The 26,011-nt window shown below is 44.3% G+C and overlaps 1 protein-coding gene across 1 annotated transcript in view; it reads right to left on the bottom strand.

The window, feature by feature from the left end:
• ACAP3 (ArfGAP with coiled-coil, ankyrin repeat and PH domains 3) overlaps positions 1 to 26,011 on the bottom strand; it is a 325,607-nt gene that overhangs the window by 45,670 nt on the left and 253,926 nt on the right. Inside the window, exons 11-18 of the mRNA XM_082273559.1 lie at positions 25,364 to 25,415; positions 24,816 to 24,916; positions 15,179 to 15,290; positions 14,010 to 14,218; positions 13,053 to 13,122; positions 6,840 to 6,934; positions 3,066 to 3,277; positions 1,306 to 1,404 (exon numbers count right to left, since the gene is read on the bottom strand). Coding sequence (XP_082129685.1) covers positions 1,306 to 1,404; positions 3,066 to 3,277; positions 6,840 to 6,934; positions 13,053 to 13,122; positions 14,010 to 14,218; positions 15,179 to 15,290; positions 24,816 to 24,916; positions 25,364 to 25,415 — 950 coding nt within the window. The remainder of the gene's footprint in view (positions 1 to 1,305; positions 1,405 to 3,065; positions 3,278 to 6,839; positions 6,935 to 13,052; positions 13,123 to 14,009; positions 14,219 to 15,178; positions 15,291 to 24,815; positions 24,917 to 25,363; positions 25,416 to 26,011) is intronic.

Genomic DNA, 26,011 nt, shown 5'->3' with positions numbered 1-26,011 from the left:
GGTGTATATTTAACTTTCCACAATTGCTTGCCTTATATTACATGGAATGGGCAGGGTCAGCTAATTAAGTGTCTGATTAGTGTACTACAATTATGCAAAAAAAAAAAAAAAACAACCAAAAGAAAACAAAACGGCTTAAACAGGCAAAAGAGAAAGGCTTTGTCATTCAGTACTTTAATGACCTAATATAATTTGTTAAAGCAAATACTATTCATGATAGTTTAAAACGATGAACCCATTTGCTGTTGGTGCTGGAGCAATGCTGAGCTGGAAGCCATAGCAACTGATGCGTGCGGGTTCAGCGATCAGAGATTCAGCCTCTTCTATGAATTACATTCCATAAAGAATTGTATAAGCTTGGAAGTAAAATCTCTCCCCCGTCATGATGTGTTATGAGGATAAAATTGTTCATGCATCATCTTATGCTTACTCGTGGACCCATGTACTACCATCCATACAAGTTCAATCCTCTCAAAAATAGATATATTCTGGGAGGAGATTATTTCTAAAGATAATTGTGGGTATAAGCAATCATTCCTGGGAAATGATGGCCACATCTAGAAATGAGCGTTTACAGAATAAATGCGTACACACAGAGGTATAAGGGCCACACCCAGAGGTGGTGGGCATGCTCAGGTATAATATCTAAAATGTGTGTGTCCTCAGAAAAAAAAAACAGTCTCAGGGGTGGGTGCCATGAGAAATAAGGCACGTGTTCAGAGGAAGAAGTACACAGAAATAAGGGCCAGACCCAGAGCATGTGCTCAAACTAACAGCATCTTTTGGGTAGAGGTTATCAATAATAATTAAAATGAATCATATATGTGATCCCAGTATTGTTATTTACATTGCTGGGATAATACATTGATAATTTACCAATAAAATGCATATGTGGGAGCTGCCAAATATTTTTTTTTCTATCTGCTCAGTCAAACAGGGCCAGGGAACACAGCAGTCTGTTGACTGACTTTGCTTTAGTTAAACAATGCAGCTAGATCAACTCCCTGTCTCCAGCCTTGGCCAGATAACTTTTTTTTACTATGAACTTGTTTTTATTCCTTACTTCGATAATTAATACTGATTTTTTTTCTACTACCATTGCTTATCTATACACCATTCATTACTAACTGTCCCATTAAGTCCCACGTCTCTTTATCCCAGTATTTCAAATACTTTTGTAAGAACATAACTTTGTGAGAGACAAATTTGTATGAGAGGGAGAGATTTTCTTACAGTGCATACTCCTGTGGGTCATAGAATGAAAATGGAGATTGTGGATGGTGAAGAACAGTGATATATACTTACTACGTGGCCCGGAACCCGTGTCAAAGTAAGAGAAGAGGGAGTCTAACTCATCTGGACAGAACAAGGAATCCCGGCGGAACTTCCGCTCAAACTTTGCAGCTGAAAAGAGAAGATCATATAGATAGTAGCATATGCAATATTGTGCACAAAGTTGCTGTAAATCAACTGATTTTATATCCCAAGGCTTAAAAAATAAATATAATCTGTGACGTTCATAGCACAACATTACCACTGTCCGGACATCAGATGTAACCATGCATACATTTCGGAAAGGTTGTTGTATTTGGTACCCGAGAGAGTAGGGTTGATCCTACAGTTGTCTTTGCTATGACCTACACTGTGGTTTGATTGAAAGCGGTAATAAACTCAAAAGCAAATATTTATTATAATGCAGCTTACCAATTCTTAGATACAATGTTTGCATTCATTTTCTTTTTTAGGCTTTCTTTTCTTCTGTTTTGATCTGGTGATCCAGCCAGTAAGTATGTTGCTTTTCAAAAAGCACAAGCACTCCAGCAGAATGTATCAGTTACAGATGAGGCAAACCATTTAATACTAGCAGGGGTGCTTAAAATTATCAGATTTTATTTATGTAAAACTTTGCTGCAACTCTTTTTAACTCCCTTAGCGGTATCCCCGAGCGTGACTCGGGGTGGATTTTTCATGCTACTATCGGTATCCCCGAGTCACGCTCGGGGTAGATGTGCAGAGCCTGCAGCAGTGTTCCTTACCTTCTCCTGGCGATCCAGCGATGATCTCCCATTGCTGTGATCGCCGCCGAGATCCCCGCCGCTCGTCCGTCGCTCTGATGACTTCCTGGTTCCGTTCCCTGCAGCAGCAATGGTGCATGGGAGCGGAACTGGGAGGGAAATTCAAAAGTTGCACCAACACAAACACCTAATACAAAAAACAATGTAATCTGAAATTATATATAATAAATTTATATTATATATATATATATAATATAAATTTATTATATATAATTTCAGATTACATTATATCACCTCCTTTTTATATATATATATATATATATATATATATATATATATATAGTCTTGTTTTGGTCAGGTTTAAGTCAGTAATTACTAAGAATTGTAGGCCTATAATACATAACGCCAAATTTCCATGCAAACAATTGTACGGATTTTGGTACATAATTCCTGACATAATCATACCGCCAGGGAGGTTAAGGATTAGCTGGGGTGTGGCTTCATATTGTTAGTGTATGTAAATCTGCTAGTCCATCTAACACCCCCCCCCCCCCTTAACTGACAATGCTGCTGTCAAAAGGTGCCCCCTGTGCCTATTCATCCACAGTGGGACCACTGTAATACAGGAGATGTGTTACTGGCCAGATCACCAGGTGAAACAAAAGGAAAAAAAGCATTATAAAAGAAAATGAATGCAGCCACCACATCTAATGGTTGGTAAGCTGCAATATATTACATTTTTAGTTTTGGATTTAATACCACTTTGAAAAGAAGATGGCACTTTGCCCATTCAGCATCATGCTGCTTTGTTTGTCTTCTTAAAGAACAAGGTCCCTCTTAGCTCCGGCAAAAAAACAAATTGTAGACTTAGTCTGAAATGTGATAACGTGTTCTTTATCATCGATACTCAGGATTATTTGCACTTTTTATGAATAAAGTACGATTACCTACAGACTCCAGCATTTGTACAAAAAAAAAACAACAAAGTCTCATTATTGGAGAATATAGCGAAGTATAAATGAACCAAGCTTTGACCGGTCAGAGCCATACCTGAGGACAGCATTGCAGGAGACGTGTTTCCTCCGTCATGTCTGTACTTCCTCCTCGCTGAAGGAGCTTTAATGGAGCTGTTATTCCGCTGACACTTCTTTACACTCCACCTCTGGGAAGACTTCCTGTCATTTTCTACAGCTACACTGCCCAGTCTCTTCAGGAACTTCTTCTCCACATACTTTGCTTTTATCCAGATTTCTTTGGCCTGTCTGATAAAAAAAATGCAATTAAAGAGACAGATTTTCCTTTATTGTTTGGTTGTATTAAAGACAAATTTCAAAAGAAATATTTATATATAAAATGGCCACATTACACGACTCTTAATTTAGCAGAAACTACAATAGTATCTGAGGATATGAGAACTTATTGCCTGTACTATGGAGATGTATGAAGAAGACTGGTGGTCATGAGAGGTCATATACTATAAAGGAAAGTGTGATTGCACATGCATTCTGATACTGATCACTGTGCCCCATAGTTGTATTGTGATGTTCAGTTTTATACTGTGGACTAGAAATGTGCTATTACAGCCTGAACCATCCAATATCATCCAGGCTTTATAGAAGAAGCCGCCTAAGGCACTCTGTTTTCACCCATGTGACTGATCTGAAATCTTAATAGTTTGTACATGAATTTAAACTATCAGGTGATAAAGGGGTGTGACTACATATTAACACTACAAATTCAGGATAGACCCTCTGCATACTTCTATACACCCTTTCCATAAAACTATGCAATGAAAAACAGGGATTTTTAGTTCCCACATATTGCAATACATGCTTAAGCTGGCCAACTGCGTCAAAGTAAATCGCTCTTATGGCCAGTATTGCAATAGCATGTACTGTACTCTGCATATAAACCAATCAGCTTCCAGAATTTTTGTCAAAGCTTAACCCCTTTGTGCCTAGGGGGAATGCATATCATAATGCCTAAGCACAATTTAGCTATATATTTCTTGGTACTGCCATAACCTTTCACCAAAGAACAACCCAAATTATTATTATTATCATTATTATTATTATTATTACAATACAGGATTTATATAGCGCCAACAATTTGCGCAGCGCTTTACAATATGAAGGAAGACAATTCAGTTACAATACAATTCAATACAGGAGGATTTGGGGGGCCCTGCTCGTTAGAGCTTACAGTTTAGAAGGGAGGGTCAAGTGAAATAAAAGGCAATAACTGTGGGGGATGAGCTAATGGAGAAAATGGAAGTATGGTTGTTAGGTGTGGGTAGGATAGGCTGCTCCGAAGAGGAGGGTTTTCAGGGATCGTCTAAAAGCTAATAGAGTAGGAGATAATTGGACAGATTGGGGTAAGGAGTTCCATAGGATTGGAGAGGCTCTGGAAAAGTCCTGGAGGTGAGTATGGGAGGAGGTGACGAGGGAGCTAGAGAGCAGGAGGTTTTGAGAGGAATGAAGAGAGCGATTAGGTTGGTATTTTGAGACTAGGCTAGTAATGTAGCTGGGGGCTAAACTGTGGATGGCTTTGTATAATGTTGTTAGTATTTTGAATTAAATTTGTTGGGTGAGTGCAAGCAACTGGAGGGATTAACAGAGAGGAGTAGCGGACGCTGAGCGATTGGTTGGGTGGATGAGTCTGGCAGCAGCATTCATGATGGATTGAAGGGGGAATAGCCTATGTAGAGGTAAGCCAATGAGAAGGGAATTGCAGTAGTCGAGGCGCGAGATGACCACAGAGTGAAGTAGGAGCTTTATTGTGTCATTGGTTAGAAAGGGGCGTATTTTGGAGATGTTTGGGGGAAGGGGCTCATGGTGGTGTGACATCCAGACTGATATATCTGATAGTAAATTAGTGATATGTGAGGAGACTGAGGGAGTGAGCTGAGGGGTGGATAAATAGATTTGGGTATCATCAGCGTAGAGATGGTATTGGAAGCCGTGGGAGGCTATCAGCTGACCCAGAGAGGAGGTGTAGATTGAAAATAGTAGAGGTCCAAGAACAGAACCTTGTTGGATCCCAATAGAGAAAGGAAGAGGAGAGGAGGAAGTAGATTTATAAGTAACACTAAAGGTGCGGTTGAATAAGTAGGAAGAGAACCAGTGAAGAGTACAGAGACCAAAGGTGTGGAGTTTTTTTTGAGGAGGGGGTGGTCAACCGTATCAAAGGCAGCAGAAAGGTCCAGGAGTAGGAGTACAGAATAGTGTCCATTGGTTTTGGCCATTAGTAGATAGTTTGTTCGTTTTAGGAGTGCAGTTTCTGTGGAGTGTTGAGGCCAAAATCCAGACTGAAGGGGATCAAGAAGGCTGTTCTTGGCAAGGTGGTTGCTCAGTCGGTTGTAGACCAGATGTTCAAGGAGTTTGGATAAAAAGGGGAGCAGGGAAATAGGGCATAGGTTGTTAAGAAAGGTTGAGCCCAGTGAGGGCTTTTTAAGTATGGGGCTGACTAGTGCATGTTTTAGAGAGTTGGGGAAGATGCCAGAAGAGAGGGAGAAATTGAAGATGTGGGTTAGAGAACGTAGAATAGAGCCAGAGGGTGAAATTCTCCTGCTCCTGACGATCGCAGTGATCTCTCTAGTGCTTTGTTCCTTTGTTATCAGCATGAGTCACTTCTGAGAGATTTTCCTGACGAAAATTTGCGTTAGGAAGGGGGGAGCTCAGAATAGAGCTTGTCTATTCAGAACACAGTTCTTCTGCTATGTGAAGGGGGGTGTGTTGCTTTCCACCAATCAGCTCTCACACACTGTAAATGTAGTCTCTCCACCCCCTCCTCTGTAAAACCTATGTAGGATTTAGTTATTTGTTCCCGTAGTACGGCTCAGAAACAATAGTGCGCATTTGGCTTTTTTTTATCCTACCTAAAACACACGGACACAGATACTAATTAAAAAAAATAAAATAAAATTCTGTCCAAAAAAATGCTGACCCTGACCTTGCCCGAAACACTAACCCTGGCACTGGCCTAGATCACACCTTGATCTAGGTATTTTTTTGGCATTGTTTTTATTATTTATTTTTTTACACACACTTTTCTTTTTATTCTGCAAGGACAGAGAGAGAGATATGATGCATCTCCATTCACAGAGAAAAAACACGGGGGCAGGCTTCACAGTGACTGATCACAGCGATCAGGTGACCCAGAATCAGGAGTTCCGAGTCCTGATCCGGGCTCCTGTGGGGCTCTCCCAGCACAAAAGAATATAGGCAAATATGCAGCCCCATGGAAAAAAGCCTAGTCCAGTGAGGCCACGCATTTGTTTTAGGTCAGTGTGAGGGGGTTAATTTAACAAGCTGAAGTTAGAAGCCGATTGGTTTCTATACAGAGCTACATCAGATTTTGCACTCCCCAGTTTTAGTAAGTCAACCCCTATGTTTTATATTGCGGTTTATGTCCCTACAGAGATTTCCCTTGCTTCCTGTCAGGACAGGTTATAGAAAATATATCCAATGAAGACACGGAGAATGTATTTGTTGCAGTCTGTGCCTTCCTGTTCTGTGAAATCCCTCATTTTCTATATGGGTATCACAGGGACAGGAAGTAAAGGAAAATCTCCCCAATGGGGTCAAAGACAAAAAAAAAAAAAACTAAAAGAAATGTTAACTTTTCCTCACGTTATCAAAAAAAAAATTAGCTGGAGTGAAGCTTTAAATCCATTCTTAGTATTCTGTTCATATGCATAGCAGCTATAAATGGAGTGTCTCTATTTAGTTAGCTCCATTATCTAAATACAAAGGGTCGATCCACTTCTGCTGCAGAGTTTCTGTTTTTCTAGACATTTTTAAAATAAATATTTATGATACATACCGAGAACATCCAGCAGTTGGTTTTTTGAGACCTAGTTGTTCACATTTTGCCTCATAGATCTGGTTTATGGTGCTGTTTCCCAGTTCACACATCAGCTAAGAAAAAGTTAGGGAGACAAACATATATGGCAATTTATTAAGAATATTAAAAATGTAAATTTCTTGTGCTAAAGTGTCTATATGCAAATTGTTACAAGTGCCAAGCCAAAAACATCAGAGTACTGAGAGCAGCACTCCCTATTTCCACACAGCAGATATAAAAAGTTAAACCAAGCAAATAAATGTATTGCGCTGCCAAATAGTGATATACATAAACAAGTTCAAAATATAACTCATTAGCATGTATACATATAAATGAAACCCAAAAAAAGGGATTTTTGTAAAATCTTACCGTAAAATCCTTTTCTCTTAGCTCATTGACAGACGTAGTCCTCGGTGATACACCACCTTCGGGTTATGTTGCCTCCACAGGAGCAGGACTAGACAGGAAATTAAAAAGCTCTGGCCACACCCCAGGGGCAGTCCCAGAGGGTATATCCTCTCTCTCTCTGCCTCAGCAAATCAGTTATGTGAAAAAGCAGTCTTTAGAGATTTTAACCCAACTCAAAAAACAGAGGGGCGGGGACTACGTCTGTCAATGAGCTAAGAGAAAAGGATTTTACGGTAAGATTTTACAAAAATCCCTTTTTCTCTAGCGCTCATTGACAGACGTAGTCCTCGGTGATACACCACCTTCGGGACGTCCCAGAGCAGTATCACAACTGAGGGGTGGGAAAATGGAAATCAAATCCCAATCTAGAAGGCCCAACCGGTACCAACTAGAAGTTTACAATGCTCATCCTTAATGATGAGACTCAACAAAAAAAAAATTTTTTTTTTTTTTTTTTCAAACAGAAAAAACCCTCGAGGTAGACCACCGGTCTCCTCAAATTGCGGCCTGCAAAACCTTGCGGCCAAATGAGGCATCCGCCGATGCCGTCACATCAATTTTATAGAACTTTGTAAAGGTATGTACCGACGACCAGGTGGCCGCCTTACATACCTGGACCACTGACGCCTGATGGCGAAAGGCCCAGGAAGTACTGAGCGCTCGAGTGGAGTGCGCCCTAACAGGGAACGGAGGACTCTGACCCTTAATAGAATAAGCCTGTACCACCGTTTGTCTAATCCATTTGGCAATGGTCGCGGCAGATGCAGGCAAACCCTTTCTGGGGCCATCCGTGATCACAAAAAGTGAATCCGTCTTACGGAATGATTCCGTAGCTTTCAGGTATACCCTGATTGCCCGAACCACATCTAAGGAATGCAACGCATGTTCCCGATGATGCTTGGGCTGAGGACACAAGGAAGGTAGTACAATATCTTCATTCAGATGAAAATCTGAAACCACCTTGGGAAGAAAAGATGGCTTAGGATGAAGTACTACCTTATCCCTATGAATCACTAGGTATGGTGACTGGCATGATAATGCAGCCAGTTCTGACACCCTGCGAGCAGAAGTAATAGCCACCAAGAAGGCCACCTTCTGGGATAAAGTAAGCAAGGGAATCTCCCTGATGTTTTCAAAGGGAGGTTTCTGTAGAACCGACAAAACCAAATTAAGATCCCAAGGCGGTAAGGGCGCGCGGACTGGAGGAGCCAGGTGCCGCACCCCCTGGATGAAATTCCGCACCAAGGATTTGGTAGCTAAAGGCTTCTGAAAGAAGATTGCTAATGCTGAAACTTGACCCTTGATGGTGCTCAAGGCTAGCTTCTGCTCAACCCCTAGTTGCAAAAAGGCCAATATTGGAGACACCGAATAGGTACGTGGAGGAAATCCTAAAGATTCGCACCACGCAATATAAGTTTTCCATGTGTGATAATAGACTTTGCTGGAAGTCGCTTTCCTTGCTTTAATAAGGGTAGGAATGACTGAAGCTGACAAACCTCTGTCCTTCAGTACTTGGGTCTCAATGGCCAGGCCATTAAACCCAGCGACTGTAAAGCATGATGGTAAATTGGTCCTTGAGACCACAGACACTCCCTGAGACGAAGTTCCCACGGAACGTGTACGACTAACATGTCCAAGTCGGCCAGGCCGGCTTGAGGAGGCCAGCCTAGAATTTCTAGGACCACTGGCGCTGATTGAATCTGGTGATCTCAGGAGGTACTGTGTGAGTGTTTTCTGGGGTCCCCTCCGTTGTTTTTTGCGTGAGGTCGGCATACACGGTGTCTGAGATCCAGGGGTATGTATATAGTGAACAAACGGTGTTCGTCTGGCCCTGGTATAGCGGTTTTATGCCCTGTGCATAGCGGAGCTTACTTCAGATGCAGTCGCACTGCTCCTTGCATCGCATGTGCCCCTACATGATCACATCCAGTATGTAAATAGAATATTGCACAGTCGATCCAGTGCAGTACAGGAGCTGTGCAAGGTTTACAAAGCGCTGATTGAATCTGAACCAGGCGTCCCTAGAGGTATCTGGCCCCGACCATCCGAGAAAGTCTGGTCGTTTTCTGTTCCCACACATTTATCAGATACCTGATAGTTATCAGGAAAGGTGATCTTTTCTGGTTGAACCTCAGGGACCGAAGTCACCCGACTAGAGGCTACTTGGCCTATCTGGTCAACCAGATCCGATTCCTGTGAGGTATCGGGACTAATCTTGGGAAAAGGTAAAGGAAAAGATCTATTCAGGGAACGGTAACTACCGCTTCCTGTAGTACTTAAATGTTGGAAGGGAAGAATCGCACCGGTAGTAGTGGTTGATGCTCGATCTAATGTCCTGAATACCGGTGAAAACGTCCCCCCACCCTGAAACCGGGTGGGGGCGCACCTTCAGGCTGTGTACTCCTTTGCTTCGGGTTTGGCTGGGTTGGTCCCCTTCTTGAACCCTCCTGGAGGAGTCTTGCCTTTCCCGCTAGTACCAGCCGGGCGCCCTTTATGGGCGGTAAAGAAAGGTCCTCGCTTGTTGCGAGGTCCCTTAGCTTTAGCAGCCTGTGGCAAAAAAGTGCTCTTGCCCCCAGTGGCATCCTTAATGATTTCATCTAGGTTGGCCCCAAATAGACGATTCCCCTGAAAGGGGAGATTTGTCAAGGTCTTTTTGGAACCTAGGTCAGCTGACCAGCATTTTAACCACAGCACACGTCTGAGGATCACCGCTGTCTTAGATGCATGCCCTAATAAGGGAGTAGTGTCCAAGGCTGCGTCACAGATAAACTGTAGCCCTTGTATAATCTGTTCCATCAAATCAGATGTCTCCTGGGGAATATCTTTTCCCCTAAGTTCTTGGCGTACCATTTTCGCCCATTCCGTAAGTGTCTGGGAAACTAGACCAATAACAATTACTGGTCTAAAAGCTGACCCTATCAGAGAGAAGATGGTGCGGGACTCTGCTTCCATCTTTCGATCCACCGGATCCTTAAAGGACGAAGTGTCCTCCACTGGAATAACCGTGGCTTTATTCAGCCTGGAAATAGGCGGATCCACGACTGGTGGTACCGTCCATTTCTTAATGATGGATTCCTCAAACGGATAGCGTCTAGCAATACGCTTGGAAATAGTAAAGGTACGTTTAGAATGCTCCCATTCTCCTTTAATCTGATTACCGAAACATTTAGGTACAGGAAAAGCCTTCATCGTCTTGATGGGCTTATTAGTACCAAAAGGAATCTCTGTTTCAGTTGCCTCTGCCGGTAAAGCCTCAAGTTTTAAGGTTTCCTGCACTGCCACAACTAGTGCGTCCACCAATGCTTCTTCCTGAATAATAGCAGGAGAGGAAGCGTCCTCCTCACTGTCTGAGGGGGCTTTACCTGGGATAACAGCCCTTGCAGAGGAACCTGCAATTGCCGTGACCACCTCTGAATCTGAGTCAGAGGTGTCAGATGGTATAGGGGTAGGCGGGGGTCGCTTCCTTGACCCCCGTCCCTGACAGGCCGCCTCCACCCGAGCCACCATAGACTCCAAAATTGCTGTAAATGACTCTATACTCTGTGCACCGGCGGGTCCCGTGGCCCCCTCGAGGGAAACAGGTGGGGGAATATGTGTGGCAGGGTCCATGATAATTCCAGTTACTTCCTGGATAATATAATTCAAAAATAAAACTTTTTTTTTTTTTTTTTTTTTTTGACCCCCAGCGCCACAAAAGCCCCTTAGTGTTACCTGCTAGGGATCCCTATCGATCGAGAGAGAGAGAGAGATAGACCCCCAGGCTCACCACTTGATGCTCCGAGTTTAACTGCAACAGGTTACAGCGCTGTCTTGACAAACAGGAAGTCTTTTGGCTGGCTGCCCAGGAAAAAAGGAGGCGGCTCCGCCCCTCTGTACGCCTTCCGGCGCCTCCCCCAAGCTCCACGAGGTGTTTGGATCACGTCAAACATGGCCGCCCCCATGCTGGAGACACGAGGCTACGCCAAAATGGCGGCTCGTGCGATCCAGCAAAAAAAATGGCGGCGGCCCGTACTGAATAGCGGTGTGCTGCAGGGCACACAACACTCTCTCTGCATGGGGATATGGCGTGGTTGGCGGTACCGGCCCTGGCGGACCGCATGGCCGTTCGGGAGGCCTGCTAATAGCTGGAGATCTGATTAGGAAGGCAGTCTACATGTCCGTGGCTTCTGACTGGTAGGTAGCTTATTCTTAACCCATAAGATTCCCAGAATGCCACAGATTACATCTTTAAAACATGTATACAATTAGATTGTTAGCTCCCAAACCAAGCCTCCTGGCTTTTTGCACACATAAAATCACACTCAAAGTAGGAGGATCTGTGTCATGTTGTAGGATAGAAAGGGACTCTATCTTACCATACAGAGAGGGGCCCGCGTTCACCACAAAACCCGTCAGGGGGAAAGGGGGAACATACTACTCACCCTACCGGAACCAGGCGGGCACCAACTCCTGACAGTACCCCTCTCCACCGGGGCGGGAGGGCTGTCGACCGATACGGACGCCGTGACTCATGGTCTTTGGCGTTTCAGCGAGACGTTTAACTCGCGTGGACAGTCCTTTAATGGGACTTTGTCGCGGCCGACCCAGCGCGGAGCTATGGCCTGCACGCACTCGTAGGCTGAACTGGGGTGACCACCGGATCTCAACATCCAGCCCGTCGCCCAGTTCAGCTTTCTTGCTTGAAGATCTCACAGGAACACTGGAGAAAAAAAGCTGTCTAAAAAATCCTTTAAGAAAAAATTCTTGCCAGGACCTAAGATCCCAGCAAGGTATCTAGGTCCTTACTCCTAACTAGACAGAAAATAACTGATTTGCTGAGGCAGAGAGAGAGAGGATATACCCTCTGGGACTGCCCCTGGGGTGTGGCCAGAGCTTTTTAATTTCCTGTCTAGTCCTGCTCCTGTGGAGGCAACATAACCCGAAGGTGGTGTATCACCGAGGACTACGTCTGTCAATGAGCGCTAGAGAAACATGGATTAATGAATATTAAATAAATAAATAAAACCTAGTTTATGCTCCAGTGATGACATCCGTTCGGACGAAACACATATTGTCCATGAGCTGATGTACTTTTTTCTTGTGAGATGTCTAGTTTTTATTAAAATAAATTTGTTTTTAATACTGCACCATGAGCTATTCCCTTCCTCTTGCATGCTGTGTTTTGGTGTGACTGACCCCCAGAATATGCCGGTCTGACCAGGTTTAGGATGGCAGCTTGAGCAGAAAGTAGTAGCGGTACTAGCGAAGCCTTTTTTTCTACACATCCACCCTTTAACCGTGTTGGCTGATTGTGTGATCAAAATAAGTCGTCTACCCATCCATTCATTGTGGGATTTGTTTTCTAAAATGCTGTTAGACCTCCTATAATCAGAGGTTTGAACATTTGGTAAGCGGCCTAATAAACCTTCTTAGTGGTGTGCATAGTGGTGAAGATCGTGGTTGCACTGGAACACCTAGGCTGTTTTCGGCTTATTGCAGAGCACTTTTCTACACAGAAGTTCTTTTTTACTTTATTTGGCTGGATTGTCCCTTTATTAATTTGTGGACTTTTTATTTATTTATATAGCACTTTATGTGGTTGGACTTTTCATAAGTTGTAGGTTTTATCTATTTATTTATTTAATATTATTTCAGGGCTGTCTCATTTGTATGTATGCACGCTAATGAGTTATATTTAAATTTGTTTATTTATATCACTGTGGCAGCACAACGCATATATGACAGTGTTGACTTTAGTGTATGGACGTCAACTCACTATTGATATAAAAAATGTACTTCACTCACCTTTAGTAACTCTGGCTCCCAAGAATCCAACGTGAGCGAGCGTACTTTAGAACAATGCACACCAAGACTCCTACAATACGAAAGTTATATATGCCAATGAAATCCAACTGCACTCCAACAAAGGTATAGTGAACCTTTGCACAACATTCCACAGCATCCTATGCTTAAACAAATTCAAGACTAAATATTCTGATTGCTCTTTTTGTAAGTGGTAAAGTCAGTCCCTGGCTTCTTATAGGTCTTGGATATGCCAACATTCAACAGCAAAATCCCCCTGTCATAATTTCCAACTCTGCTCCGATCCACTTAAGAGTTTTGGGTGTCTCTGTTCCCTCTGGTATGTCCCAGCACTTCCTCTTTCATTCTCAGTACCAAAAAGCAAACAAATGATCCAGGAAGGAAAATAATACACCTTATTAGGGCACAGCAGTGAGCAGACCCTCATGAGAAACTGTCAGGTGGTTTACCTCTCCAGCATCTACCAAATACTGAAATATCTGATTTGAGTAAATAGAATTTTAGGCCACTGAATGCAAAATATTAATTTTAATTAACCATAATTTGCTAAACAAATGGGTGAACATAAAGTCAGAAAAACTTTATGTGAAGACAGAACGCCAAAACCACATGCAGTCATCTGCAGCAAATACTGCTGACCTCAGGATGGGGTTTAGGAAAGACGTTTCTTCTAAAACTTAGTTGACCCTAAGTAAAATAGTCATTTTTTTATTCCCTCTCTGCACTTGACTCAGTGCTTACACACGACTGAGGATTCTTCCTGCCACCATGCGGGCAATGCACAGGTTTGCTTTAAAAATTGTACAATTAGGATTCTTACAAGGGGAAAGTGGGGCTTCGAACAAATAAATACTAGTCAGATGGGGGAAGTTTCATTACTTTTTAAAAACCCATTTAATGTTATTACGAGTGTCTCTCAAACATTATTCACTGATGTACCTGTGTATTCCTGAGCACTCAATGCAAAGCGTTATGCCCAAATTGATACTGGCCCACCGTGGATCTGTCTGGCCACAGTCACAGCACTGGTCATTCCCAGCGATACTCTGCACCCGCTGAAGGATGGTTTCCCCCTTAATGCTGCGTTCCCGTGAATCACTGGCAGAGTCAATGCTGCTTGTGGATGGGGATGCCGTCCTGTCAAGCCTCTATATATATATATATATATAAAAAAAAAATGTTAAAAAATGAATGCATTTATAAATGTTCTTGATGTAACAAAGCATGTACAAAACTAAAAACTAATATGACCAGTCTGGCTTTATTAAATAACTAAATAAATTGGTTGTTCTTTTATTTTGGCTAATCCGGTCAGGTGGAGGACTTCTCATATGGGCATGCTGCTCATGCACATTTTCAGTAGTCTATGAGAAAATAGGGTCCTATTTATAACCTCATTGGGAGGGATGTGTGTAGTGATTTGTTTTGGATACGAAGTTCCATCATGATTGTAATATGCAGCAGACTCATGTGATCGTCTAAAATAAATGAAAGTGGTTCTATAGTTAAAATTATTCTCTGCATAAAGGTAAAAAAAAAAAACTGTCTCCTATGTCTGAAAATTTAACATTTGTAGAGGGAATATTAGGATATAAAATAGATAATTTGGATAAATAAGTCTTGCATTGAATCGACTGAGCCTAAAGGATAAGCTTATCTTTTTTTTTTTCTTAAATGTCAGCTCCCCTTATGTACTAATATACAATTAATGTACCTCTGTTGCTTAATGGCATATGGGTACATAGGGGAGCTGGAATTTAGAAAGACAAAAAGGTGAACTTAGCTGTTAAAGTCATTGTGGTCTTCTATATGTTGTCACATTTAATGCAGTTTTTCAGCAATTAAGTAGTAATAACCACTGAAATCCTCCCAATGTTAACCATTTTATCAGTGCAGCCCATAATGATCTTATTTCTGCCCTTGTCCCCATCTTGCATCATATAGCAATGAAAAATTAAATCAGAACTGATGTCCTCAAGCCAACTCATATTTTATCAAACAACAACCGCATCAACAAGCCTATCGTATTCTGGGGTCCAAAGTTGGGATAAACCTTCTATGTAAGGACATTTTTTGGTGTACCCTTCAGTTACTTTCAGTTTCCTCACCTCTATGTAGTAGTTATCCGGCGTTTCCCGGTAGGCTGAGGCGATACTAGCCTGTACTGCTTGGATCCAGGCTTGTCGGAGCTTCTCAGAATCAGCTTGAAGCATGCAACTCCTGTAGAGAGCAACACATCGACATTAAAAACACTTGCTTATAAATCCGTACCTTATGATTAAATGAAAGAGCAATCCTACAATAAAGTACATACAAAGCCAAATATATATATTTTTTTATTTGTGCCCCATTGGAGAGATATCACCCCAACTTATGTCCAAAGTCAAAAGACTTCCAGTCCATTCCTGTTTCACATTACCTTGGTGGGTTGAAGTACCATTTAAAATGAATAGGGAGCGTACATTTTCTCAGGGAGAAGACAGATGGCAATTAAAACTGGAAAGGGTTATTAAACCTCCCTGACACTATCAAAAACTAAAAATATAAAAGTTATGGCTTTGGATGCATTTTAAGAAATCATCCTAGATTGTGTTAAATTTTAAACTCAAAGCCTTCTTAAGGTACAGTATAACCAAGATTCTTCTGGCTGCAGCAAAAGGAACCAGACTACATGGTATTAAGTGGAAGATGACAATGCAGGAGTCCCAAAATATATAAGATGTCAAAGGGTGATTTAACCAAGCAATATCCACCCATACTCAATTGCAATATCAGGTACACTGCAGTGATAGTGACAGAGAATTGGATCCGGGTTTTTAAAGGTTATTTTCTTTATGGCTGCAGCTAAGGAAAGGGGGTGGTGGATGTTTTTGCTTTAGATCCACCTTCCTAGTACTGGCGATACTAAACAATATCCTTCTCCCTAAACAATCTATATAAATTCACTAATTAATGGCCCTGAAAACAATCTTTCTTAAAATCAACTATTACTGTGTTTTTCGGTCTGCGGGAAACATCCTCAATGAACTCCTGAATCTCTATACTATCCACTGTAACAAGTCTGGATCACAGCAGAAAAAAAGGAATTTAGAGATTTGGAGGAAGCTGAGAGCAATAGAATGGAGTTTAATAGAAGAGACTTTTTAAATTACAAAGTGTTTGTAACCTTGGGTTGGGATATGCTGCCGGTCCCTTTCTTGTATTCAGCTATAACACACTATGTAAGTTTATGCGGAAAACGAAGCTTCTAAATACCATTTTTGCAGATCGCTTTAGGCCGGTTACGTGACTCCTAGCCGCTCTTCTAGTCCGATCCAGGGCTACAACAGGAGGAGCCAAGGTCTCCCGCTGACGCTTTGACTTGCTGTAAAATTCATTTCTCTCTTGTTCATTGATGGACACAGCTCATGTGCTTCTTAACCATTGGGTTATACTGCCCCCTACAGGAGAAAGCAGAAAAAAGTCTGGCTATGCCTATGGGCAGTCCCAGGGGGTATTCTCCCTCTCTCTCTGCTATAGGTACTCAGTTTTGTTACATGCAGTATCAGAAGAATTAAAACTCCACAGAGGGGTGGGTGCTGTGTTCTTCAATGAACATCAGAGAAATGGATTTCACGGTAAGTGGAAAATCCCATTTTCTCTTTCGTTCATTGAGGGACACAGCTCCTAATCTTTTTAACCATTGGGACGTCCCAAAGCAGTGTTAAACATGAGTGGGAACAGTGGAAAAAAAACTCCCAAGGCTAACTATAGCCAACCAGGTATACAGGAGATCAACCAAAGCCAATAGAGCTCACCTGACAAAACAATACACCATCAAAGAGGACCAGGTCCTCTAAATAGCAGACTGCAAAAACCTTGCGGCCAAAGGAAGCATCGGCAGATGCCAACACATCCACTTTATAGAACTTTGTAAAATAGTGCTCCAACAACCAGGAGGCTGTCTTGCAAACCTGCGTCACTGACACCTGATGATGAAAGGCCCAGGAGGCACTGAGCGCCCAAGGAATGGAGGAAAAGGAGGAACCTGACCCTTGATGGAATAGACCTGAACCACCGTCTGTCTGAACCATCTGGCAATGGTCGCAGAGGAAGCAGAGAACCCTTTCCGAGGCCCATCATTGAGCACAAATAGTGAGTCTGACTTCCTAAATGACTCCGTAGCTGCCAGGTACACCCTAATTGCCTGGACCAAATCCAAAGCTTGCAAAGCAATTTCCTTCGGATGGACAGAGGCGAAGAACCACCTTATCTCTGTGAACCAAGTAAGGCAACGACAGGATAACGCCGCCAATTCCGACATCTGCGCACAGAGGTGATAGCCACCAAAAAGGCCACCTTTAGGAACAGCATAAGCAGGGGAATCTCCCAAAGATTCTCAAAAGGAGGCTTCTGGAAGACTGAGAGCACCAAATTGAGGTCCCAAGGTAGCAACAGAGACCGCACTGGAGGGGTCAGGTGCCTAACTCCCAGAAGAAAAGTACGTACAAGGGAGTATGTGGCCAAGAGCCATTGAAATAAGACCACTAAGGCCAACACCTGACCCTTGATAGTACTCAAGGCCAGCTTCTGCTCAACCCCTAGTTGAAGGAAGGTCAAGATTTGAGGCACCGAAAAAGAGCGAGGAGGAACCCTCACCCCACGCAATGTACGTCGTCAGCATTGGAATCACAGACACATACAAACCTCTATCCATCAGCACCTGGTGTTCAACAGCCAAGCCGTCAAAACCAGTGACTGTAAATAGGATGAAGATTGGTCCTTGGGACAGCAGATCCTCCCTGAGAGGAAGCTTCCAAGGAACGTCGGCGACCAGTCGCACCAGATTGGCGTACCAAGCCTGGTGAGGCCAGTCCGGGGCCACTAAAATAACCGGAATCCCTTCTGCCTCGATCATGTGTAAAAGTCTTGGCAGAAGCTTCAGACGAAAGGAAGGCGTAAATTAGACAATACTGACCCCACGGGGCCACCAGCATGTCTGTGGCGTCAGCCAGAGGATCCCTTGACCGAGCCACAAACCTCTGCACCTTTCTGTTGAGCCAGAACGCCTAAAAAAATCCACCTCGGGGATGCCCCTCCGAGACACAACTAATGAAACACCTCCAGTGAAGGGACCACTCCTCTTGGTTCACCGCCTGCCGACTGAGGTAATCCGCCTACCAATTTTCCTCCCCAGGAATGTGTACGGCAGAGAGGGCTGGAACAAACCGTTCTGCCCTCTTTAGAATGCTGGCTACCGCCACAGCTGCCAGGACACTTCTTGTGGCCCCCTGGAGGTTGACATAAGCCACAGACATCCCTGAAGACGATCCGTCTAATGTTTTAGGCACAGTCTGATCTCTTGGAGTACGTAGACATTGATCGGTAGTCTGGACTCTTCCAGTGTCAAGATCCCCTGAGCAGAATTTTGCCAAGGACGTCTCCCCAGGTGGACAGGCTGGCATTTGTGATGACCATTGCCTAATACAAGGGGAGGAAGGATTTACCCAGCCGAAGAACGAAGCCACCATATCAGGGACTCTCTTGTTCCCTGGCTCAACCGGATTTGATTGTCCAGAGACTGCGGATTCTTGTCCCATTTGGCCAGAATCTCCCTTGCTGGGACCTCATATGGAAACTGTGGAAATGGAACCACCTCGAAGGTAGACACCATCAGGCCCAGCACCCCCATGCAAGTCCGGGGGGATGACCATCTGCTGGACAGCAAAACACGAATTGCAGCATGCAGTTTCTGGAGTTCTGAAAATTCAGAATTCAGCCAAACTCCCTTAAGCTCTTATGGTGATTTCCAGGTTTTCCACCAGAGCAGTAGGAGACGCCGCTCGCAGAAGGAGGTCATCCAAGTAGCCCAGTACCCGATCCCCCATTGGTGTAACAATGCTAGCACCGGGCCAACACTTTTGTGGAGACCCGGGAAGCAGAGGCGAGACTAAAGGGTAACGCCACAAACTAACAATGCTCCTCCCCCATGGCAAAGCGGAGGAAGCGCTGGAGACCGACACATATTGGAATGTGAAGGTAAGCATCCTTGATGTCGATGGAGGCAATAAAATCCCCCTGATGTAAGGAAGCCACCACCATGCAAATGGACTCGATTCGGAACTTCTGCACCCGCACAAAACAATTCAGCGCCTTGAGGTCCAGAATTGGACGCACCTTGCATTCTTTCATGGGGACTGTAAACAGGTTTAAGTAAAAACCCCTGAAATTGTTCCGAAGTTGGAACCGGGACCATCACCCTTTAAAGTAAAAGGAGCCTGTAAGCGCACCGGGGACAGTCGCAGGTTGAAAAGGAAGAAACTTAATGGAGGGTAGGAGCTAAACTAGATCTTGTAGCCGGACCGAATGACCTCGTGGACCCACCTGTTTTGTACCAGGGGAGTCCACGGGTCCGGTAACCAGTGAAGATGCCCCCCCACCCCAGATATGGATGGGGGCGCACCTTCATGCTGAAAGGGCCTTGTCCGTGGGTATAAAGAAGCCCGCTCTCGACTTGCCAGACCAAGTTTGCTTGGATCCTCCGGAGGAGGCCCCGAAGGGCTTTGATCACTTGTCAGTCGACCCTGAGGGACCAAAAAACATTTTATGAGCCGAAAAAGAGGGCCCACGTCTACTTCGAGGGTCCTTGCCCTTAGTAGCATGCGGAAGAAAGGTACTCTTACCCCCTGTGAGATCATTAAGGATGTCATCCAGGGTAGCACCAAACAGGCGATCTTCTTGAAAGGGAAGATCAGTCAAGGCCTTTTTAGAAGTCTGGTCCGCAGACAAGCAGTTGAGCCAAAAGACACGCCAAAGGACCACTGCCGAAACAGAGCGCCGAGCCACTAGGGGAGCCACATCCAAAGAGGAATCACAGATAAACTGCAGCCCCTGGACCAGCTGGTCCTCCAGCTGAGCAAAGGCAAGGGGAGCTACTCCCCCCTCCAGGTCATGGCGCAAAAGCTTAGCCCATTTGGTCAGACTCTAACACCAGGGCAATGGTGAATATCGGCCCCAGTGCCCAACCAGCAACGGGGTACATATTATGGGCCACAGCTTCCGCCTTCCTCTCAGCCGAGTCCTTAAAGGCGGGGGACTCTTCAACAGGAATCGTGGTAGCCTTGTTTAATCCGGAAACCGGAGGATTCACCATCGGTGGAACAGCCCACTACTTAAGAAGAACTCCTCATAGGGGTATTGCCTAGCAACTTGCTTAGGGACCCCAAGGGGATGCTTTGGTCTTCCCCACTCTTTAGTGACAATTCTGTCAAAATAGGAGAGGAAAGGGAACACTGTTTCCGCTCTGGATGGCTTGTGAGTGCCAAAGGGAACCTGCGCCTCTGTCGCAGCTGCGTCCTTCAACTTTAAGTCTCAAGCACAGATACAATCAGTGCGTTCACCAGCACCTTTTCCTGCGCAGTTGCAGAAGTGGAGGAATCCTCCTCACTATCTGACAATTCAGGGCACGTGGTCGCAGACCCAGCAGGGCAGGGTAACCCACGTCTGCGGTGGCCAATAAAGTTTCAATATCTGAATAGACAGATGAGGCATGGGGAAGGTGGGGGGAGCTTTAAGCCAGCCCGTTAATCAAAAACCACCTCCTCCCAGGACACAAAGGACTCCAGGACTGCCGCCAGTGCATCGATGGATGGATGGGACCGAGAAGGCTCCGCAGCTCCAGAGAGGGGATCAGGTGGGGAGTTGTGCTCCAAGACTCCATGAGTCACCAGGGGGACTCCACAAAAAGGTGTAAAAATACTGCTAAGGGACAACCACCACCGCTCTGGCAGCACCCCCTGGTCGCCAGTAACAGAGCACCCAATCGATCCTCAGAAGAGCGGGAGAGGACCCCACCAGACTCCCCACCCCACAAGAACCAGGCACCGCAGCCACCAGGAGAATCTGCACTGCACGTGTGGTGATCAGGAAATGAAAAAAACCAGGAGTCAGCACCAGGAGATGAGGAGGGGCTCCCACCTTCGAAATCCCCCCCCCTCCCCAGAGGACTCCACTGTCATGGCCGCCACTATTTTCAATGGCAAACCACCTCAAAATGGCCACCAGACTATACAAACATGGCCGCCGTGCATTTAGCAGGAGGGATCCCTAGGCCTCAAAAACTGGGACAGGCAGGAAGGGGGCCACTGGCAGGAGCCCCCATCAGATACAGCCCCCCACAGCCGATCGCCCGGTCGCCGGCGGTACACCCCCCCCCACCCCAGGCGGTGGACCAGGCCACCCCAGAGCCCCAGCATCAGTAAAGGAGGGGGGGTGGATGGGGGGCAATATGGCCCACAGGGACCACCAGGCCAATGAGGGTGTTGCCTAACAGGACAGAGGGGAACCCAGGGGTCCGACCGTCCCATGGAGGGGCCTTCCAGGGGGAGAGGGGGGACAGTCACTTACCATACCAGGAACCAGGCGTGCACCACTCGAGACAGAATCTCCTCTCCATGGAAATTGAGGGGAGTAACCAGACTTTTTCTGCATATTGTCCTACTCCTGTAGGGGGCAGTATAACCCAATAGTAAAGAAGATCAGGAGCTGTGTCCGTCAATGATTGAAAGAGAAAATGGTATTTAGAAGCTTTGTTTTCCACATACACTTACATAGTGTGTTATATCTGAAGAGAGGGTCTGGTAGAAATGTTTTTTTAAATGTTTAAATCAATACTAATAGCGGCAGGAGGGGAGGGGCAGCTCACACACATATGGAGCTGACAGACAGGGAAGGGAGGGCGGAGGAGCACACAGGACAGAGCGGATGACGGAGACATGTACCCTGACCACAATCCCATAGCTCAGTAGCCCATGATAAACCTGGTCTGCTCTCAGGGGGGGAAGTCAGGACCAGGCAGGATCAAATAGGTATTGTTTGAGATACAAATGGGTAATTAAAAAAACGAAAGCACTATGCCATAGCTTGCACAATAAAGGGACAGGAGCATAATTTTTTTTTTTTGGGAGGGGAAACCATTAAGAAGACATAATTGAATATAATTTTTTTTTTAAACAAGAGTTTAGTGTCACTTTAGGGCACGCTGGTAAAACTAGCAATGGGAAAGACTGGAAGAATCTTTTTGTTTTGCTCTTTTTTTCCTTTTAGTCCTAACATTTTGATATAAATATTCATGTCCAAATCTATAATAAATACCAAGATTGTTTTGAAATATTGTGGAAATACGCAGCTGCTATCACTGGTGGTGCTACAGCACGCACGTTATACAGAGGGACAAACAGAACTATGAAGAAAGAGCACTGGATGAGGTGGACTTTAATTCAATCAGGCCTTAGCAGTCAGCTGCCTCCAGATGGTTTTAATGCATTTCTGAAAGGCCAAAAGGCAATTAAGCTGCAAAGGTTCAAGAGCAGGAGAATGTGAGACAGATGCACCCAGACATATTCGCTATTGATATTTTAATGTGCACAGAAGCCAGCGGGTTCTAGAAAAAACATTTGCGAGCAGGGGCCCAGACAAGGGATTTATAGGGTGAATCATAGAGAAGGTCTGGGGTTCATGACCTAGTGTAAATCAGCAATTCCAATGCTTCTGTGAATGCCTGCAGTGTTCTGGCAATGTTGTGTCCTACTAATGATCAGAGTACACACCACCTTGCGGTGTAACAGGGACAGCCCAGTAATGATGCAGATAATTCCAGCAGGGTTGCATTATTTGATACTGCTTACAGACATCGGAGAACATATACCCACTCTGGCCATTTACTATCTTTCATATTTCTGGGTGACTTCTAATAAGCCAGGTGGCTGATCCAGCTCAGAAAAGGTGTGGGGGATCAACCAGCTATCTGCAGTAGCCTACCAATACTTCCTGTCCAACAGACTAAGCTCAAATAATAGTGGATAATATTGAGATTGCCCTGTTCCCTCACCTCAGGGCAGTATGAGAGATTTATCATAAGATCTGTTCCTTCACCTCAGGGCAGTATGTGAGACTTCCCCTAAGACCTGTTCCCTCACCATCAGGGCATTATTGGAGATTTCTCATAAGACCTGTTCCCTCACCTCAGGGCAGTATGGGAGATTTCCCCTAAGACCTGTTCCTTCACCTCAGGACAGTATGTGAGATTTCCCCTAAGACCTGTTCCCTCACCATCAGGGCAGTATGTGAGATTTCCCCTAAGACCTGTTCCCTCACCATCAGGGCATTATTGGAGATTTCTCATAAGACCTGTTCCCTCATCTCAGGGCAGTATGGGAGATTTCCCCTAAGACCTGTTCCTTCACCTCAGGTCAGTATGTGAGATTTCCCCTAAGACCTGTTCCCTCACCATCAGGGCAGTATTGGAGATTTCTCATAAGACCTGTTCCCTTACCTCAGGGCAGTATGGCAAATGTCCCCTAAGACCTGTTGCTTCACTTCAGGGCAGCATGTGAGATTTCCACTAAGACCTGTTCTCTCACCTGAGGGCATTATGTGAGACTTCCCCTAAGACTTGTTCCCTCACCATCAGGGTAGTGTGGGAGATTCCTCCTAAGACCTGTTCCCTCATCTCAGGGCAGTGAGGGAGATATCCCCTAAGACCTGTTCACTCACCTCAGGGTAGTTCGGGAAATCTCCCCTAAGACCTGCTCCCTCACAAAATTTTCCATCAATCAATGGCTGCAGCCAATCAGCTGCAACTTGTGAACAGTGTTTTCGAACAGGTGGGTGCTGCTGTCAGTATACAATGTCCCGGTGGAGGAGATTCCTCTGTCCACCATGTATGTGAACATGGAGGAGACTGTTCATTTTTTTTTCATTCATCTTGCTAGCTAAAAGAACAAAAACTAACTGTTAAAAAAAAAATACCCCCCTATAGTGGTTAACAGTTAGTTTTTGTTCTTTTAGCTAGCAAGATGAATGAGAAAAAATGAACAGTCTCCTCCATGTTCACATACATGGTGGACAGAGGAATCTCCTCCACCGGGACATTGTATACTGACAGCAGCACCCACCTGTTCGAATACACTGTTCACAAGTTGCAGCTGATTGGCTGCAGCCATTGATTGATGGAAAATTTTCCAACATGTCCCTTCAACAAAAGTCGAGCTGAGGAATCCCCTTCTCATCAAAATTTGGGTGGTCGCTGCTGGACTGGCCAAATTTCAAACTTTTGTCCCCTCTATTCAGGGTAGTGTGGGAAATTGTCGCTAAGACCTGTCCCAAATACAAATGGATCCCTGGTGGGTAATTCTTCCATCTCCTTACTGCTTCAATTATTTAACAACTTGTGTCACAAAGTGATAGTTTTAGAAGTTCTGTATTGTTTCTAAATAACATAGATTGAAATTGTGTAAATTGTCAGCGCTATATAAATACCCGTAATAAACAAACTGACTTACCAAGATTGCTTCAGCTATAGCCAGTGTTCCTTCTCGCCACACTCTTTTTATATTGTGTCTAATTGTACTTTTTAAAAAAGGAAACCTTTCCTGGAAGAGGGCTGCCATTGCTGACCCCTTTTAAAAAATGCTGGTTACTTGGTCTTTATTCTGACCCTTTACCTCCAATGTTTTCTGAGTAAATGACCAGGAACTTGTATTGAGATGAGTAAAATCAGAGTCACTGGGTCAGTGACCCAAAGTACTGATGCCAGAGATTCGGCAGGGCAGCCAAGAATGTAGAAGTCAGCAATTGCAGCCTATGTGTTTCCCCTATAGGAAAGGTTGCCTTTAGCGATGTTCTTCAAGTTATACAGGGAGATATTTATTCTGACATATATCTTGAGCTTTGTACACACAGAAAGCATTACTGCATCAGACTTACTTCGTAGGTGAGACGACTTCAAAGCAAAACCTCCTTTCTATATCTTCACAAGGCTTCACTGTACACAGTCTAAGGTCCTCCACCACCACCGTCAGGACATCCTGCCAGGAAAGTAGGTAGGGAGAAGCTTTTCAGGGTTAAAAACATTGCAGTGTACTGCATACTAGCTAGTTGTTAGTTGCATACTATCATCGGCCATAGCTGCATGAGCTTTGCTCTCTGTAAGAGTTTGCTTGACTTGCAGGGGTAGAAGACTACCCTGCCATTGAGAACTCATCCCCTGTCCAGACCTTGGCTCCTGCTCTAGAGTATGGACATTACACTGTATGGCAGATCTTCTTTTTACCCAGCATATACACAGGATATTTTTATTACATTAATGATAGTGGTGTTTAAACTGACAGTTAAACCCTCCAGGGAGTGGAAGCAAAAAAAAAAACAAAAAGGAAACAGGGAAAATGCCTTTGTGTTCAAAATCAAAATAGCCCTGCACGATCAGATTATACAGTATATAGGATATAAAATATTCATAATACGATTTTACATACCTTCAGTTTCTTCTGGTAAACAAGCTGACTGTTTTGAATAGAAAACCACCTCCTGTGAATAATAAAAAGTGTCAGTAATAACCTGCAGACATCCACTGCAAAACTCAAGACATGAGTACAGTGCATAAGCAAATGAATGGTAACCCAATGTGACCAATCTTCATTATGAGCAGGTGTTATGTGTCCTCCCCAAAGGGTTTGTAATGGCAAAACTTTTTTTTTCTCATTTTGGATAGAGTAAGGGAGGGTTTATAACTCCTGTCAAAGTTTTTTTTTGTCATCGGTGGTCCATTGTGGAGATTTCACTTCCTGTCCCATAGCCAAACAGGAAGTGATAAGAAATCCCTGCAAAGTAAGGGAATTCCTTGGGGACTCCCAGGTCACTGGAACTGGTGTCCCTATTGGAAGATTTTCCCTCTATCACTTTTCTGGGGACAATCCAAAATTTGGGATTTTCTTTTACTTTCAATGGTAACAGTAAACTGGACAAATAGAGAAGGTGAATCTCCTTAACGAGGGAACAGACCGCAATAAAAAAAACTGACAGGGGTTCTAATCCCTCTCCACTCTATCCAAAACTAAATAAAAAGTTTTGCCTTTAGTTATACTTTACCTGGTTAAGATCTGTAATATAAACTGTATGCTGCA

This window comes from Pelophylax lessonae (assembly GCF_965119305.1).
Source record: "Pelophylax lessonae genome assembly, chromosome: 12".
Taxonomy (NCBI): Eukaryota; Metazoa; Chordata; class Amphibia; order Anura; family Ranidae; genus Pelophylax; species Pelophylax lessonae.
Note: the sequence above shows the minus strand (reverse complement) of the source record. Positions and strands in the feature narration are given on the sequence as shown.